At 55.8% G+C, this 15,266-nt stretch overlaps 1 protein-coding gene across 1 annotated transcript; it reads left to right on the plus strand.

The window, feature by feature from the left end:
- Nucleotides 1–4,801: 4,801 nt before the first annotated feature.
- DCTN3 (dynactin subunit 3) lies at nt 4,802–13,981 on the plus strand. Its single transcript, XM_084278929.1, has 7 exons — nt 4,802–4,902; nt 5,050–5,134; nt 8,605–8,691; nt 10,796–10,879; nt 12,143–12,201; nt 12,908–12,967; nt 13,597–13,981. The coding sequence occupies exons 1-7, from the start codon at nt 4,825–4,827 to the stop codon at nt 13,684–13,686; spliced, it is 543 nt and encodes a 180-aa protein (XP_084135055.1). The 5' UTR covers nt 4,802–4,824; the 3' UTR covers nt 13,687–13,981.
- Nucleotides 13,982–15,266: the final 1,285 nt, after the last annotated feature.

Raw genomic sequence — 15,266 nt, forward strand, 5'->3', positions numbered from 1 at the left:
TGCCCACTCTGCATCCTCCACGTTGCTGCACTCAATGCACACGCTTCACCTCCTAGGTACTGTCTCCCCTGTACGTGTCTCTATGCACAGCGTTCCTGACACACCCCCTCAGTGCACACGCTGCATCCCCTACACGCTGCAGCCCTGTACACACCCTCAGTGCAGACATGGCAGCCCCTGTACCTTGAAGCCCCTGTAACCCGTAGTCACTATACACTGCATCCCCTATATATACCCCCTACCCACCGCAGATTCCTCTACACAGTCCTCCTGAGCTGCCTGGGCTTGCTGCTCCTGCCCAGACCCCCCAGGGTCCTTGGTGCCCCCTGGCCACCCCAGGGTAGTGGCACTCAGCCCCCCCACCCAGATCCTCAACTCGGGGGTCTCCTTGGGGGGTGCAGATACTGGGGAAACTGGTGGGACAGGTGGGGGTGAGATGTTAGGTGAGAGTGGACCTCGTTTGGGTGAGGCTGGAGCTGAGGTTGTTGGGGGCGCAGGGCAGGGAGGCCCTGCAGTGCCCCCCCACTACCAAAGACCACCTGAACGCCGGGGTCCCCAGCTGGAGAGCAGGGAGTCGGTGAGCACTCTGAACTACCTCGTTGGGGACGGGCGGGCGCCTCCTCCACCCGCTTGCACCCCTGGGTGCCAAAGCAGGTGAGCGTGGAGCAACGCTCACCTCTACCTCAGCGTGGGTGGCCGGGGCTCGGTGCTGCCAGGCTCCCCCCCGGCACTCCCACCACGGCCGCCTGACTCTGTGTGTCTATTAAAGGGAATGAACTGCTGAACCAAACCGGTGTTGGGGCTGCTGTGCATGACATGGTTGCGCCTTCCAAGCTCCGGTGCCCAGGCTGGGGACAGTTTGGGGGTGCAGGACACTGCCACAGCCCGCGACACCCTGGGATAGCAGCTACAGTGCCTGAGGTTTCACAGCCCAACTCACCTGCTTTCAGCACATGGTTGCCTCGGTTTCTGGGGGCTCTGAGTCACAAACACATCCCCCTACACTCACCAGAGCCATCAGGCATGGGCTGGCTCCCACTGGGCACCAACTCCAGCTGTTCCAGCCAGGCCATGGGGTTGCTTGGCCCCACAAGCTGCCCAATGGCAGCTGACCCATGGGGTGGAAACTCCATGAATCTCCCTGTGCCAGCAAGGAATATGGCTGTAGGGCTACTAATGCATTTGCACCCAGCTAGATGCAAGCAGTGCTGGGCCAGCCCAGCATCTGGGCACCATCCCCGGGGGGCACTCACCTGGAGCTGGGAGACACAGGCACACACACACACATACACACACACACACACACACACACACACGTGTGTTCACGGGCGCACACACGGGTGCACATGGCGAAGTGTGGAGATGTGTGGGCAGCCAGGTTGCCAGGCTCACACGTGTAAACCACTTGTGCTCCCCTGTGGCAGCGTACACTCACACACGGCCACGCTGGCACGCGCGTGTGGGGACACACACGCTCACACCTGCACACACACGTGCAGCCACTGGTACCTACAAAACACCATGGGACAGGCACCCCCACCAACGGCAGCCGTGAGGACAGACCCGTCCCAGCACCCACGAAGCCAGGTCCCTGGCACCCCAGGCTGCCCCCCGTTTCACAGGTCACCCCTAAAGGGACACTCTGTGCCCCCAGGGGACAGACACCCCCCAGCCCGGACCCGCGCGATGAGGGCACTGTCCAGGGTGCTGCAAGGTCTCTGCCCGCCCCGGGTGCTGGCCTGAGGCTGAGACAATTGGGGTACACGGTAGGGGCAATGAAGGGACACAGTGAGGACACGTAGGGCACACGGGGAGCACACACACATCTGGCTGCAGTGGGGTTTGGTGTGCGTGAGAGAGTGTGCGGGGGGCGGGGGAGGGGGCTGTGTCCCCCTTTGTGCCTGTGTGTGCCCCGGGCAGCAAGGTGGTCCCAGGATGCTTGCTCTGGGGTACGGGCTGCCAGGGTGCAAGGCAGCTCTGCCCTGGCACTGAGCTCCTGCAGCCACGGAGCAGCCCAGCACAAGCTGCCAAGCAGCACCCGGGAGGAGGGGGGGGGGGGCTTGGATGGGGGGTGGGAATCGATGCAGCCTTAATTGGGGTCTCGTGTCCCCTGTCACTGCCAGGCAGCGCTGGCCACAGCTCATTGAGCGCCAGGGCCCCGGGGAGCCAGGAGGGCACACGCAGGGCTGCGTCCCCACTTGTTACACGGGGGGTGATGTGTGTTGCCAGGCTCTCTGGGGGGCTTGGGGACACAGCTGCTGTCACCAGAGTAACCAGCCCTGATCGATGCCCCCTTCCCGTGTCCTGCAGGGCCTGTAATTGAGCAGGAGGGAGGAGACGGAAGATGTGGGGATGATCCAGCCTAGCAGGAGAGGCACTGGATCTGGCCTCAGCTCCAGGCTGGGGGCCGGCATCCGTGGCATGCAGAGATGGGGTCAAAGCCCTCTCTGCCCCAAGGGGCAGGGACAGATTCACTGTGCTGGGCAGCAGGCTGGCAGCACTGCAGCTTTAGCCCCATTCCGAGGCTTCCAGGCTGGATGGGACTCTAAAGGGTGGGCATCCTCTGATCCCAAATCTCCTCCAGTGCCTGAGTGCCAGGACTACCTGAATTTCTCACCTCAGGGAAGTGGGTGATCGGTCACCCCTGAGCACAGGCATTTATGTGTTTGTGGGCACTGGCCATTCATGCTGGGCAGAGTGGTAAAGCCAGTACCTGCTAAAAACAGACCAGCACTGTGTGCACAGCCCCCAGTCCCTTCTGCAGCCCTTGGCTACTTCTGCTAATGAAGCCATTTCTAATTGTCACCTTTGTGGAACAAAGCGCAACTCTTCCCCTCTGAAGATCCCTCTTCCACAGCCCAGGTATCGATCCTCAGGAAAAAAGGCAGAGCACATAGAGCCTCAGCCTTCTCTGCCTGGCTGTGTGCTCTGCACAGCTCCCCCAGGGAGATTCCAGGGGCCATAGGATTTGCTGGGCCCACGGCTCCCCCCTACAGCCTGGCAGCCCTGTCCTCCCCATAGGAACACACCTAGAAGGGCAAAGCTTTTTCATGGCATAGTGGGTTTTGCTCTCAGCTAAGGGGGGTACTGGGAGAGTCCCCAAAGCCATACAGCCCAGACTGCAGAGAGAGTGGTGAGGGAATGGGACAGGTTGCCCAGAGAGGTGGTGGATGCCCTGTCCCTGGGGGTGTTCAAGGCCAGGTTGGATGAGGCCCTGTGTAGCTCCAGGCCTGGAGGTTGGTGGCCCTGCCTGTGGCAGGGGGGTTGGAACTCTGTAATCTTTGGAGGCCCTTCCAACCCAGACCATTCTCTGATTCTATGATTGCCAGCCAACATTAGCAAAGCATGCACTATCAGCAGGCAGTTTTGACCTAAGAGCCTGGCTTTTGGGGCCTTGACTGGGTGCTCTCTGGCTCCTGGGGTATGGCAGTGCCGCACCTCAGCCCACAGCCCATGAGGGACACAGGCTTTCCTCCAGGCTGGGGCAGCACAGGCACAGCCGAAGTTACACGGCTATGGGGGGACTGTGGCAAGCTGAGCCCTGGGGTGCAAAGTGTATCACAAGGCTGCTCTGCGGGCTCTGGGACTCAGGATCACAGAATCACAAGGCTGGAAAAGACCTTTAAGATGATCAAGTCCAACCGTTCTCGTCCTATGCTAAACTATATCCCAAAGTACCTCATCTAACCCCTTCCTCTGCTGCCTGGAAAGCCTCCAGGCGTTCCTCCGAGGCAGATGCTGCTACCGTGAATTCACCCCATGCCCCTGAGAGGTCCCTGTGCCGGGTGCGGGCAGCGGCAGGGCTGGCATCGGCTGCCTTCCTTAGCGCCTCACTTCTCAGCCAGCATCACCTGCAGCGGGCGACAGGAGAAAGGTGAACCCGGGCAGGCTGAGGCTGAGGGGGACTTCAATTACCCAGGTATTTGCTGGGCAAGCAATACAGCCAGTCGTATGCAGTCCAGGCAATTTCTGTGGTATGTGGAAGACAACTTCCTGATACAGATGGTGCAGGAACCTACGAGGAGAGGGCGGGTGCTGGACCTGGTTTTCACTAACAAGGATGGGCTCGTTGGGGAAGTGAAGGTCGGGGGCAGCTTAGGACAAAGCGACCATGAAATGATCGAGTTCAAGATCCTGAGTGGAAGAGGCGAGCCAAAAAGTAGGACAGCTCCCCTGAATTTTGGAAGAGCTAACTTCGATCTCCTCCGAAATCAAATAGGGGCTATCCCTTGGGCTGCTCTGCTTGAAGGAATGGGAGCCGGTGAGAGCTGGGTAGCATTCAAACAGGGCTTCTTCCAAGCACAGAATAGGTGCATCCCTTTGGGTAAGAAATCGGGAAGGAGAGGAGGTGGAAGACCTGCGTGGATAAGCAGGGAGCTTTTGAGTAAACTCAAAGGGAAGCAGAAGACCTATAAACTGTGGAAACAGGGTCTGAGACCATGGGATGAATATAAGGATGTTGCCAGGGCCTGCAGGGATGCAACTAGGAGGGCAAAGGCCTGCTTAGAAATCAAGCTGGCAAGGGACATAAAGGATAACAACAAGGCGGCAGCCTCACGGGCTCCAGAGGCCCCCGCGCCCGCACGGATCGCTACGGCAACTGCCTTCCACATCATCCGAGCGCCTCCTGCCCGGGCGAGCGCGGCGGAACGGAGCGCGCCTCCCCCCGCCGTGACAACCACCCTCCACCCGCTGCCGCCCGGCCCCGCTGGCCCCACGGAGCTCCCCCCGCACCTCCCCCAGCCCCGGTTCCGTCACCCCTCCCCGCCGCCGCAGCGAGGGCGGGGCGGAAGCAGTTCGCTCTCTGTTCCGGCCGGTGGCAAAATGGCGGAGGATTGGGAGTACCTGCAGTTGCGGCTGGAGATCCTGGAGCGCTGCGTCGGCGCCAGCGAACCGGGCAAGGTGCTGGGCGATGGGGGCAGCTAGCGGGGGCGGGGGGATATCCGGATACCCCCGGGGCCTGGCTTCGCCTCCCTGCCGGGCTGCGCTCGATGCCAGCGGGGGAGCCTGGAGTGACGCGCCCGTGTCGTGCCCGCGGTGTCCCTGCAGGTGGCGGACGAGATGCTGAAGCTGCACATGCTGCTGAGCAACGTCGCCGGCAAGAGGGAGAGGATCCGCATCCTGTTCAAGAAAAGTGAGTGGCCTCGGGAAGGGCCCTTCCCCGGGAAGGAACCGCGGCGGGGAGGAGAAGGGGGTTGGGGGGTGCGAGCAGCCCCTGAGTGGTGTTTTCCTCCTCCCTCCGCTCCCTGTACCCTTTCGGCATTTGTTTTGCGTGTTGGGCCGGGGGGCGAGTTGCTGAGGGCTCTGTGGTCGTGAGGCTTGTCAGGCGTCTGCTGGGGGGTGAGAAATGGGTCACAGCCACCTGCTGTTCGCGGGCTGGCGTAGTTTCGCGTGGCTGGGTGCTGAGAGGGGAGACTGGGGGGGGGGGGGCTGCAGAAAATGGGCGCCCGAATGCCCTGCCGGCCCCCGGGAATGCAGACATCAGGCAATTCAGGGCTAAAGTGGCGGCCAGAGGTAGTCATAGTACATCTGAGAACCACATAGAGGAGAAAAAAAACCCAGAAGCAGCTGCGTTTTGCCACCGGAGAAGGGAGCGAGAAGATGTAATGAGCTGTGATGGCACCAAGGCCGGAGAAAGGGTGGGGGAGGAGGTGACCCAGGTGCCGGAGAGAAAGATGCCCCTGCAGCCCCTGGAGAAACCCATGGAAAAGGCCGAGACCCCCCCTGCAGCCCATGGAGGGGCTTCGTGCTGCAGCCCTTCCCCCCCTCCCCGGCCGAGAAGGAAACCATCTTGCAAGGGACTGACCGAAGCCCCCATCTCCCAGTCCCTGCCCCCCCTGTGCTGCGATTAGGGGGAAGAAGGGAGTGAAATCATGACTAGAGTGAAGTCTGCTAAGAAGGGAGCAGGGACGGAGGTTAGAGGTGCCTTAAGATCTGAAAGAGGAAAACAGCTCATGAAGAAGTAACAGAGAACCCCATTGTTTCCCAGTCCCTGCCCTCCCTGTGCTGCGAGCAGGGGGAAGAAGGGAGGAAGATCATGGCTAAAGTCTGCTAAGAAGGGAGTGGTGGGGGGAAAGTGTTTTAAGATCTGGTTACTTTTGTTTTAAGATCTGGTCGTGCTCCCGAATCCGGTTTTTCACTGTTCTTTGTAGTGTAGTGTAGTGTAGTGTAGTGCAATGTGAGCTACGGAACCTGCTTTGGCAGGGGGGTTGGACCCGATGATCTCTCGAGGTCCCTTCCAACCCCTACAATTCTGTGATTCTGTAATAAAGTAGAGTAGTTTCTCTCCATTTTGGATTGAGTCTGTTTTGCCCATGTCATTGCTGACAGAATGATCTCTTCCTGTCCTTATTTTCTCTCCTGAGCCTCTTAATAAATATTTTCTCCCCTGTCCAACTAAGAAGGGGAGTAATAGACTGAATTTAGCCAGGGCTAAACCACCACAGCCAGAAATGTTGCCCTGGAAGGTTCTCGATCAGAAAGTATACTATATTTATTGTATCCAGTTCTGGGCTCCCTGGTACAAAACAGACAGGGATCTCCTGGAGAGAGTCTAGCGGAAGGCTGGAAAAGATATTAAGGGCCTGGAGCATCTCCCCTACAGGGCAAGGCTGAGTGAGGTTCAGCATTGAAAAAAGAGACTGAGAAGGGATCTGATCAATGTTTATAAATATCTGAAGTGTGGGACACAGAGGGAAATGGGCAGTCTCTTCTTAGTGCTCTGTGGGGACAGGACAAGGGGCAATGGCCTCAAGTTGGAGCACAGGAAGTTCCACACCAATATGCTGAAGAACTTCTTCATGGTGAGGGTGACAGAGCCCTGGGACAGGCTGCCCAGGGAGGTGGTGGAGTCAGCACAGAATAATGGAAAGAAAACTCTCTAATTGATGACCCTGCCCTGCACCCCCAGTGACACCAGAGTTGGGTAATGAGAAGTGGGACCAGATCTAAAAGCACCTCCCCCCACCCCTCCCTTCTTAGCACACCACACTTTAGTCATGATTTCGCTCCCTTCTTCCCCCCATTGTGGCACAGGGAGGGGCAGGGACTGGGGGAATGGAGGTTTGGTCAGTTCCTCACAAGATGTTTTCCTTCTTAGCCAGAGGACGCATTCCTCACCCCCTTCCCCTGCCGCACCGTGGGGTCCCACCCACAGGAGACAGTCTTCCACTAAGTTTGTTGTGTCTGGCATCATCTCCTCACAGACTGCTTCAGCAGGGCTCCCTTCCATGGGGTGCTGACCTGCAGGTCCAGACTGCTCCAGCCTGCTCCCCCCCAGAGTCACAAGTCCCCCAGAAAACCTGCTGTGGCGTGGGTCGGTCTCTCCACAGGCTGTAGATGGGATCTCTGCTCCCATTCACTATCCATGGGCTGTGGGGGGACACCTGCTCCATCATGGGTTTCTCCAGGGGCTGCAGGGGCATCTTTCTCTCTGGCATCTGGGGTGCCTCCTCCTCCCCTTCCCTGGTCTTGGTGCCTGCACAGCTCCTTACATCTCCTCACTCCCTTCTCTGGGGGCAAAAAGCAGCTGCTTTTCTCCTAAATGTGACTCCCAGAGGCGCTGTGACCGTCGCTGATGGGCTCAGCCTTGGTCAGCGGCAGGTCCGGCCTTGAGCCGGCTGGTGTTTGCTCTGTGGGGCCTGCAGAGAGCTTCTGGCTGCTTCTTGCAGAAGTCACCCCTGAGCCTCCTTATCCACCAGAACCCAGCCATGCAGAACTATGACACACACCAATATGGGGAAGAACTTCTTCACAGTGAGGGCGACAGAGCCCTGGGACAGGCTGCCCAGGGGGGTGTGGAGTCTCCTTCTCTGAAGAGATTCCAGACCCGTCTGGACACCTCCCTGTGTGTCCTGTCCTGGGGAACCTGCTTTGGCAGGGGGGTTGGACCTGATGGTCTCTGGAGGTCTCCTCCAGCCCCTGCAGTTCTGTGATTCTGTGAAATAACTTTTTGCATGCTTGAACTTGTCAGGCACAGCTCTCCCCTGTGTGTGGGGTGGGAGCAGTGAGGATCACAAGCAGCCACGGGTGAAAGGAGCTGGGGAGCTGCCTCCAGACTGAGGGATTTCAGGAGCAGGCATCAGGGTGGTGCTTTGTCCTGCAGAACTGCCTCTTGGCCAAGGTTTGCTGTCTGGTGTTGCAGAAGGGCAGGCTGTTTAGGGAGAGTCATCATGGTACAAGGCTGCGATGGCTGTTTGGTATAAAAGTCTAAAACATGTATTTGTGGATGATTTTAGGGACCAGGCTGGAGGTCTATTGGCTATTTTTGTTTCAAGGGCAAGAAGCAGCAGATTTCACTGGCCTTTAATACTGTTATGTAAATAAGAAAGCAAATGTTGTGGGTGTCTGTAATGAAGTTACTTGACTTGAGCCCTTTGTCAGTTCCTGGTCACAGTGCTCCAAGATCACATATTTTCAAGTGCTGAAATTAACAATTTTTTTTTTTTTAAAAAAAAGCTAAAAACCCAAACTTACATTAAGTGGGAAGAGTTTACAAAGTAACCTGATGTGTATTGGGGAGGAGGGAGGAAATTGCACTTGTAAATGCGCTTATGTCTGTCAAATTAACGCCTGTTTTGTTGTCAAACCTTTCTTCTACTCCAGTTGAAGATGTAATAAAGTACCTTGACCCTCGGTACATTGACAGGATTGCTGTTCCAGATACTGTGAAGCTGGAGTACGTTTTGGAAGGTATGGCATGAAATGAGAGGAGACAGTGGTGGGGGGGTTTTTTGAGCACTGAAAATGTCATCTTTTACCTAAGATGGATTGGGATGGATTTCTTTTCTTTAGTTGTATAGATCTGGCAAGGCATCCTCTTTGAAGGCATCCCATACTTAAGATATTTATAAACTTTGATTAGATCCCCCCTCAGTCTTCTTTTCTCCAGGCTGAACAGCCCCAGCTCACTCAGCCTTTCCTCACAGGGGAGATGCTCCAGGCCCTTAATCATCTTCGTAGCCTCCTCTGGACTCTCTCCAGGAGATCCCTGACCTTTTTATACCAGGGAGCCCAGAACTGGACACAATACTCCAGGTGGGGCCTGACCAGGGCAGAGTAGAGGGAGAGGATCCCCTCCTTTGACCTGCTGGCCACACTCCTCCTGATGCCCCTCAGGATCCCATTGGCTCTCTTAGCCACCAGGCACACTGCTGGCTCATGGCCAACCTGTCATCAACCAGGACCCCCAGGTCCTTCAACATAGAGCTCCTCTCCAGCAGGTCATCCCCCAGCCTGTACTGACACAAGCAGTTATTCCTTCCCAGGTGCCAGACTCTACACTTGCTTTTGTTGAACCTCATCTGGTTTCTCCTTGCCCAGCTCTCCAGCCTGTCCAGGTCTCTCTGGATGGCAGCGCAGTGTCCTGCCTGTCAGCCACCCCTCCCAGCTTTGTACCATCGGCACTTGCTGAGGGTGGATGCTGTTCCCTCATCAAGGTCGCCAATGAAGATATTAAACAGGACTGGACCCAACACCGACCCCTGGGGAACACTGCTGGTCACAGGTCTCCAGTCAGACTCTGCTCCACTGATCACCACCCTCTGGGCTCGGTCCGACAGCCAGTTCTCAACCCACCTCACTGTCCACTCATCTATCCTGTGCTCTCTCAGCTTTGCTATCAGGATGTCATGGGAGACAGTATCAAAGGCCTTGCTTAAGTCAAGGTAGATGACATCTACTGCTCTCCCTCCATCCACCCAGCCTGTCATGAGATCATAGAAGGCTATGAGATTGGTCGAGCACGATCTCCCCTTGGTGAATCCATGCTGACTGCTCCTCGTGCTTCTTCTCTTCCAATTGCTTGGAGATGGCATCCAGAACAAGCTGTTCCATCACCCTTCCAGGGACAGAGGTGAGGCTGACTGGCCTATAGTTGCTGGGATTCTCCTTCTTGCCCTTTGTGAAGACCAGAGTGACACTGGATGTCCTCCAGTCCTCAGGCACTTCTGTTCTCCAAGACCTATCAAAGATGATAGAGAGCAGCTCAGCAATCACCTCTGCCAGCTTCCTCAGCACACGTGGATGCATCCTATCCAGTCCCATGGATTTGTGTACATTAATCCCTTTGAGCCACTCCTGGACCTCCCATACCTCAACCAGAGGGAAGCTCTTCATTCCCCAAACACTCCTACTTTCATCCAGGTTCTGTGGGTCCTGAGGGGCCTTTGGAGTGGCAAAGGTGGCATTCAGTATCTCCACCTTCTCAGCATCCCCCGTTACCAGGACACCCGCCTTGTTCAGCACGGGACCCACATTATCCCTGGTCATCCTCTTACTATTGGATGTCACCCTTTGTGCTCCCTTGTGCACATCCAAAATGCAGCTTAATTGGTTCTGATCTTTTTAGTATTGTTCAGTTTAACCCTGGATTAATAAATAAACTAGCTCTGGCTAGGACAGAGTTAACTTTCCCAAGGAGCCAGTACAGGTGAGCTGAGCTGGACAAGGGTGTTTTCCTCATAAAAGGGCTGGTGGGGGAGGGATGGTCCATGCAGCTCCAGCTCCTGGACAATCTTGAGTTGGCTCCTGAGGGGTCTGAGTGAGGTTGGTAGTCAGGTCGTTGAAGTGCTCGGTGTTACCATGTGTGTGTTCAGTCCCAGGCTGTTGTTGCTCCTGTCGCTGTGCTGTCAGTAACTATCCTCCTTGCCCCAAGTGGGGGGTTGTTTCTGGTCTGTGGGAGGGATGAGGGGTGAGTGAGAAGCACAGTGCTCAGCTGCTGCCTGGGGCTGAACAGTGAAAAGCCAAAGCAGTGTCCTGCATTCACTGATGTTGCTTCTTGTCTCTCCCCAACCAGAGGGGCAGGGTATTATTTCCCACACAGCCCTTCTGGAGCAAGTGAAGGACCTACAACCCATCTTGGACAGTACCAGTATCCAAGGTATGTGTGTTCTTCTGCAAGCTCAAGCTGCAAATGCCACCTTCCAAACTGTTGCCTTGTCCTTCTTTTTTTTTTCTCTTTTTTGGTTTTTGGGGTGGGTTTTTTTTTGTTCCTGAGCCTCAGGCTAAAGGAGGGGCAGCTAAGCACACAACACAGTGTGAGCAAAGTAGGTACAGACTTAGTGGCATGTCTGTTCCTCCCTCCTGCTTCTCAGTGTCTCATGAGAAGTCGAAGAGCTGGGCTGGGAAGCAGGTTATAGACAGCAGCTTGGCAGGGAGGCTGGAGACCAGCAGCCATTCCTGCATAGGAGCTCCTGTACACCCCAAACATCCCTGCTCCTGGCATGGGTGGAGATGCCTGTTTAATGCCATAACCAGGTGGTTTCCTCTGATGTAGCTCTTGCTCAAGCAAGCAGCCCCTGACTTACTGATCCAGAAGCAGTTAGCAGATAAACTTGGTATTTAAAGTACCCAGTAGCTGGGGGTGGAGGTTTGTCATGTGAAAGGTGTGTCTGTGGTGTGCAGCACTTCGATCTAGTGAGCAGAGCTGCACTGTGCTCAAGCAGAATCAATCACAGAATCACAGAATCTCCTGAGCTGGAAGGGGACCCGTAAGTATCCCCAAGCCCAACTCCTGGCTCCACACAGGCCCAGCCGAGTCAGAGCGTGGGACTGAGCTCATCATCCAGATGCTTCTTGAACTCAGCCAAGCTGGGTGCTGTGACTCCTTCCCAGGGGAGCCTGTTCCAGTGCCTGACCCCCTCTCAGTACAGAACCTCTTCCTAATATCCAGCCTAAACCTCCCCTGTCACGGCTTTACACCATTTCCTTGGGTTCTGTCCCTGGTCCCTAAAGAGAGGAGAGAGATCGGCACCTGCCCCTTTGTTCTCCTCGTCAGGAAGCCACAGACCATGATGAGGTCTCCCCTCAGCCTCCTCTTCTCCAGGCTGAACAACCCAAGGGACTTCAGCCTCTCCTCGTAAGACTGCCCCTCCAGACCCTTCCCCATCCTCATTACCTCCTCCAGTAATTTTGTGTCCCTCTTGTCCTGTGGAGCCTGAACCTGCCCCAGGACTGGAGGTGAGGCCACCCCAGCGCAGGGCAGAGCGGGACAATCCCCTCCCTGGCCTGGCTGGCCCATCAGCCAGCCCCAAAGATGGAGCAGAAGGATAGAAAGGCTGAACCCCATGGGAGTGGTGTTTCTGATGGGAACTGATCCCCTGTGCTGTAAAACACCCAACACGGGTTTCTGTCCTGTTTGCAGTGGTTCCTGAATACACGGAGAAGCTGAAGCGCCTGACGCAGATCCACATAGAGCAGCAGGTAGTGTGAATGTTCTCCACAGCCAGGACTAGCAGGGGGAGGAGCCACCCCTATGTTTGGGATTGCTGAATTGCTCCTTTGTGGCAGGATTTTTCAGTCTCAGGGTATTCATACCACGCTCCTGCCAATGTTTAAGCACTCTGAGGGGGAAGTAGCCGGGTTGTCTGACAGTAGAGTCTGAGTTTGAAAAGTCCTTTGCTCACTGTAACCCTCAAAACCCAGGTTTGAGTGACACTTGATGAGTGGTGGTGGGTTTAACCAGGTGGCACTGCCCCTTTCCCTGGGACACTAAGCAAAGCGTCACACTCTTCCCATGTCCCCATCCCTAGCAGGCTGTTGATACTGTCACCTTGTCACCCTGTCCTTCCCTGTTTGAGCGCTCCTGGAGCTGTCAGTCAGTAACCTGGGCAGTGCCTGATGTCCCCTCAAAGCATTTTGCTGTCAGTTTCCATGCTGGGGCCAGCAAAGCATGGATACTGAGGTGGGGCAGACAGTAGTGAAAGCCCAAGGGCTTTGGGGCTTCATCAGCATGGGTGTTGTTTACGGTTCTCTTGAATACTGAAAGCTTTCCAGCTGCAGTGCGTGGCCACAGCCAGGGCGTGAGCTCTGATCTCAGTGTTGGCCTCAGATGAGTTTCCCCCCGTGCTGCCAGGGACTGTGAGTACAGGTGTCCTTTAGCTGATTTATTCATCTCCTCTTTTCCCAGGAGGCGCATGACTGTCTCAGTGACACTGTCGTAACACTCATTGAAGCCTACAACAAATTGGTATCCTTTGAGCCTTGGGCCTGACACAGCTGAACTGCTCACCTCTCTCCTGAGCTACCTCCTCCCAGCAGAAGATGTTGGGTCCCCAGCCCTAGCTTTTTATGGCTGGTGCCCTTTCTGGGGTGGTGACACCCAATGTCCCTTTCATACTCCTCTCAGGAGCAGAGCTGAGGGCTGCAGCTGCCTGTCTCTGACGTGGATGAGCTTGGAGTGTGTCTCAGCACAAATGAGCAGCACAGCTCACATGCTGCTACAGAGCTTGAACTGGTTGGCTGGGTGTTGGCATCTCTGCTGGGTGACTGGTCCCTGCAACCTGCCTGATGGAAACAGCAGCTAATCCTGGCTCTGTGGGGTCCCAGTGCTCAGACACATCTGAAAACCACAGAGGATATGGAAGCTCTGCTCTTTATCTGTAGAAAGCCCCTTGGTACATAGTTTTCAGAAGTACCTCCTGGACTCCCATGGGTGTTTGGCGCTGTGCAGTGGCTCAGCACCTGGATGGTTTGAGTCTGAGCAGGCTTCCTACAGCCTGGTGGCCCCTCAGGGCTCTTAGTGGGTCAGTCAGGGCACTCTGACCTCGATGTCTTCCCTACAGTTTCTACATCTCTTTCCTTAAGAGTCCGGTCCAGACCCTGTTTATGTCCTCGCAGTTTCTCAAGTGGGATGATATACTGACATGCCTGGAAGAAGCCGAGAAGTCAAAACCTGCAGCTGAGTGATGGTGGAGACAGAAGCACCCACAGACCACGCTGGCCTTGGGTCGCTCAGGAGACACTGCAGCACCGCTGGCACCCTGCACCTCCACATCTTCCCAGTTGGCATGTGCATGTTGGGCTCTCGGGGTGCCATCCTGGCCCTGCACATAAATTGTGTTAGCCCTGAAGCGAAGCCACACTGTTCTTAATATGCTGGTTTGCAAATCTTGCATTTCCTGGAAGCTTATCTGGGTTTGTTATGTGTTCTAAAATCCCTTCCTGCTCTTCCCACAGGCCACAGTAAAGTCCTGAGGTGCTACCTGGGTTGTCTCTTCTTCCCCTGCGTGCAGCCGGGGCCTGAACTGCCCCTCCCCATGCAGATTTCCCCAGGCGTTGAGCTGCAGAGGTGTGTGGCAGCCTGCAGCAGGAGTGCCAGTTGGCTCCAGCCTTGGGCCAGGGGCAGGTAAATCCCTTACAGTCCCATACCCCTCCTTGGATGTGCTCTTCCTGCTGTTCTTCACGTCAGCTGCCTGCATCCAAGCCTGAGGGGGCTTTTGCCCAGGGCAGATCTCCCATCCTTGTGAGGCGGCAGCTCTTGCCTTTATCCCACCTGCCAGCTGAGTGGCTGCTGCCAGCCAGAGCTGTGGCCAGCCCTTTGTCCTTCAGAGACCGTGAGCTGTGCCTTGCCTGGTGTGGCTGTAGCTGGGAGTTTCTCCTGGCACAAAGGTCTTCCAGGGTTTGAGGTCATGCTTTTCAGAGGTTCCTAAGCCCTCCTGCTTGGCAAAGCACAGACCAGCCACGTGTGACTTGTGAGCTCCACGGGGATGGGGCAGGATCCCAACAGGGGAGTCCTGAGGTGTTGGGCAGTCCCTGTACTCTCTCACATGGTGTTGTGGTTTAAACCAGCTGCAGGCTTGCTTACCCTCTCCCAGAGGCATGGGGAAGGGAATTGAAAATGGGGGGGGGGGGGGGGAAGTAAACTCATGGTTAGAGATAAAGGTGGTTCACCAGGACAGAAGAGAATACACTAAACGAGTGATGCTCCACCTTCAGTCCAACCCCTGTTGTATATGGCATGTAACACCATACAGTATGGCATATCCCTTTGGCCAGTGTGGGTCAGCTGTCCCAGATGCCTCCCAGCTTCTTGAGGAACCCCCTCCTTGCTGTGGGTGGGCAGCACAAGAAGCAGCAACAAAAACCTCTGTGTGTTACCACCAGGATTCTCACCCTAAAATGACAGCACCACGCCAGCTGAGTGCAGATCAGCGAGCTCACCCCAGGCGAGGAAGGAGGGCAGCTTGGCTGAGTAGGGAGATCCAGGAAGATATTCAGAAAAATAGGGAAAAATATGAGCTTTGGAAGAAGGGGCAGGTGTCTTGGGCCTACTATAGGAATTTAGTGAGATCATGTAGGCAGAAAGTCAGAAGGGCTAAAGCTGAACTGGAACTCAGACTGGCCAGTTCTGTAAAAGGTAATAAAAAGTCCTTCTATAGGTAACAGTAAGAGGAGGGGCAAGGAGAATCTCCAGCCCTTATTGGATGCTGAGGGAACATTAGTGACAAGGGATGAGGACAAGGCTGAGGTCCTTAATTCCTTCTTTA

The sequence above is a fragment of the Gallinula chloropus genome (genome assembly GCF_964237585.1).
Source record: "Gallinula chloropus genome assembly, chromosome: Z".
In the NCBI taxonomy this organism is placed as follows: Eukaryota; Metazoa; Chordata; class Aves; order Gruiformes; family Rallidae; genus Gallinula; species Gallinula chloropus.

Coding starts and splice junctions, on each gene's coding strand:
- DCTN3 (XM_084278929.1), top strand. CDS start 4,825: ATGGCGGAGGATTGGGAGTACCTGCAGTTGCGGCTGGAGATCCTGGAG. Junction 10,880..12,142: donor GGACAGTACCAGTATCCAAG/GTATGTGTGTTC, acceptor TCCTGTTTGCAG/TGGTTCCTGAATACACGGAG. Junction 12,202..12,907: donor AGATCCACATAGAGCAGCAG/GTAGTGTGAATG, acceptor CTCTTTTCCCAG/GAGGCGCATGACTGTCTCAG.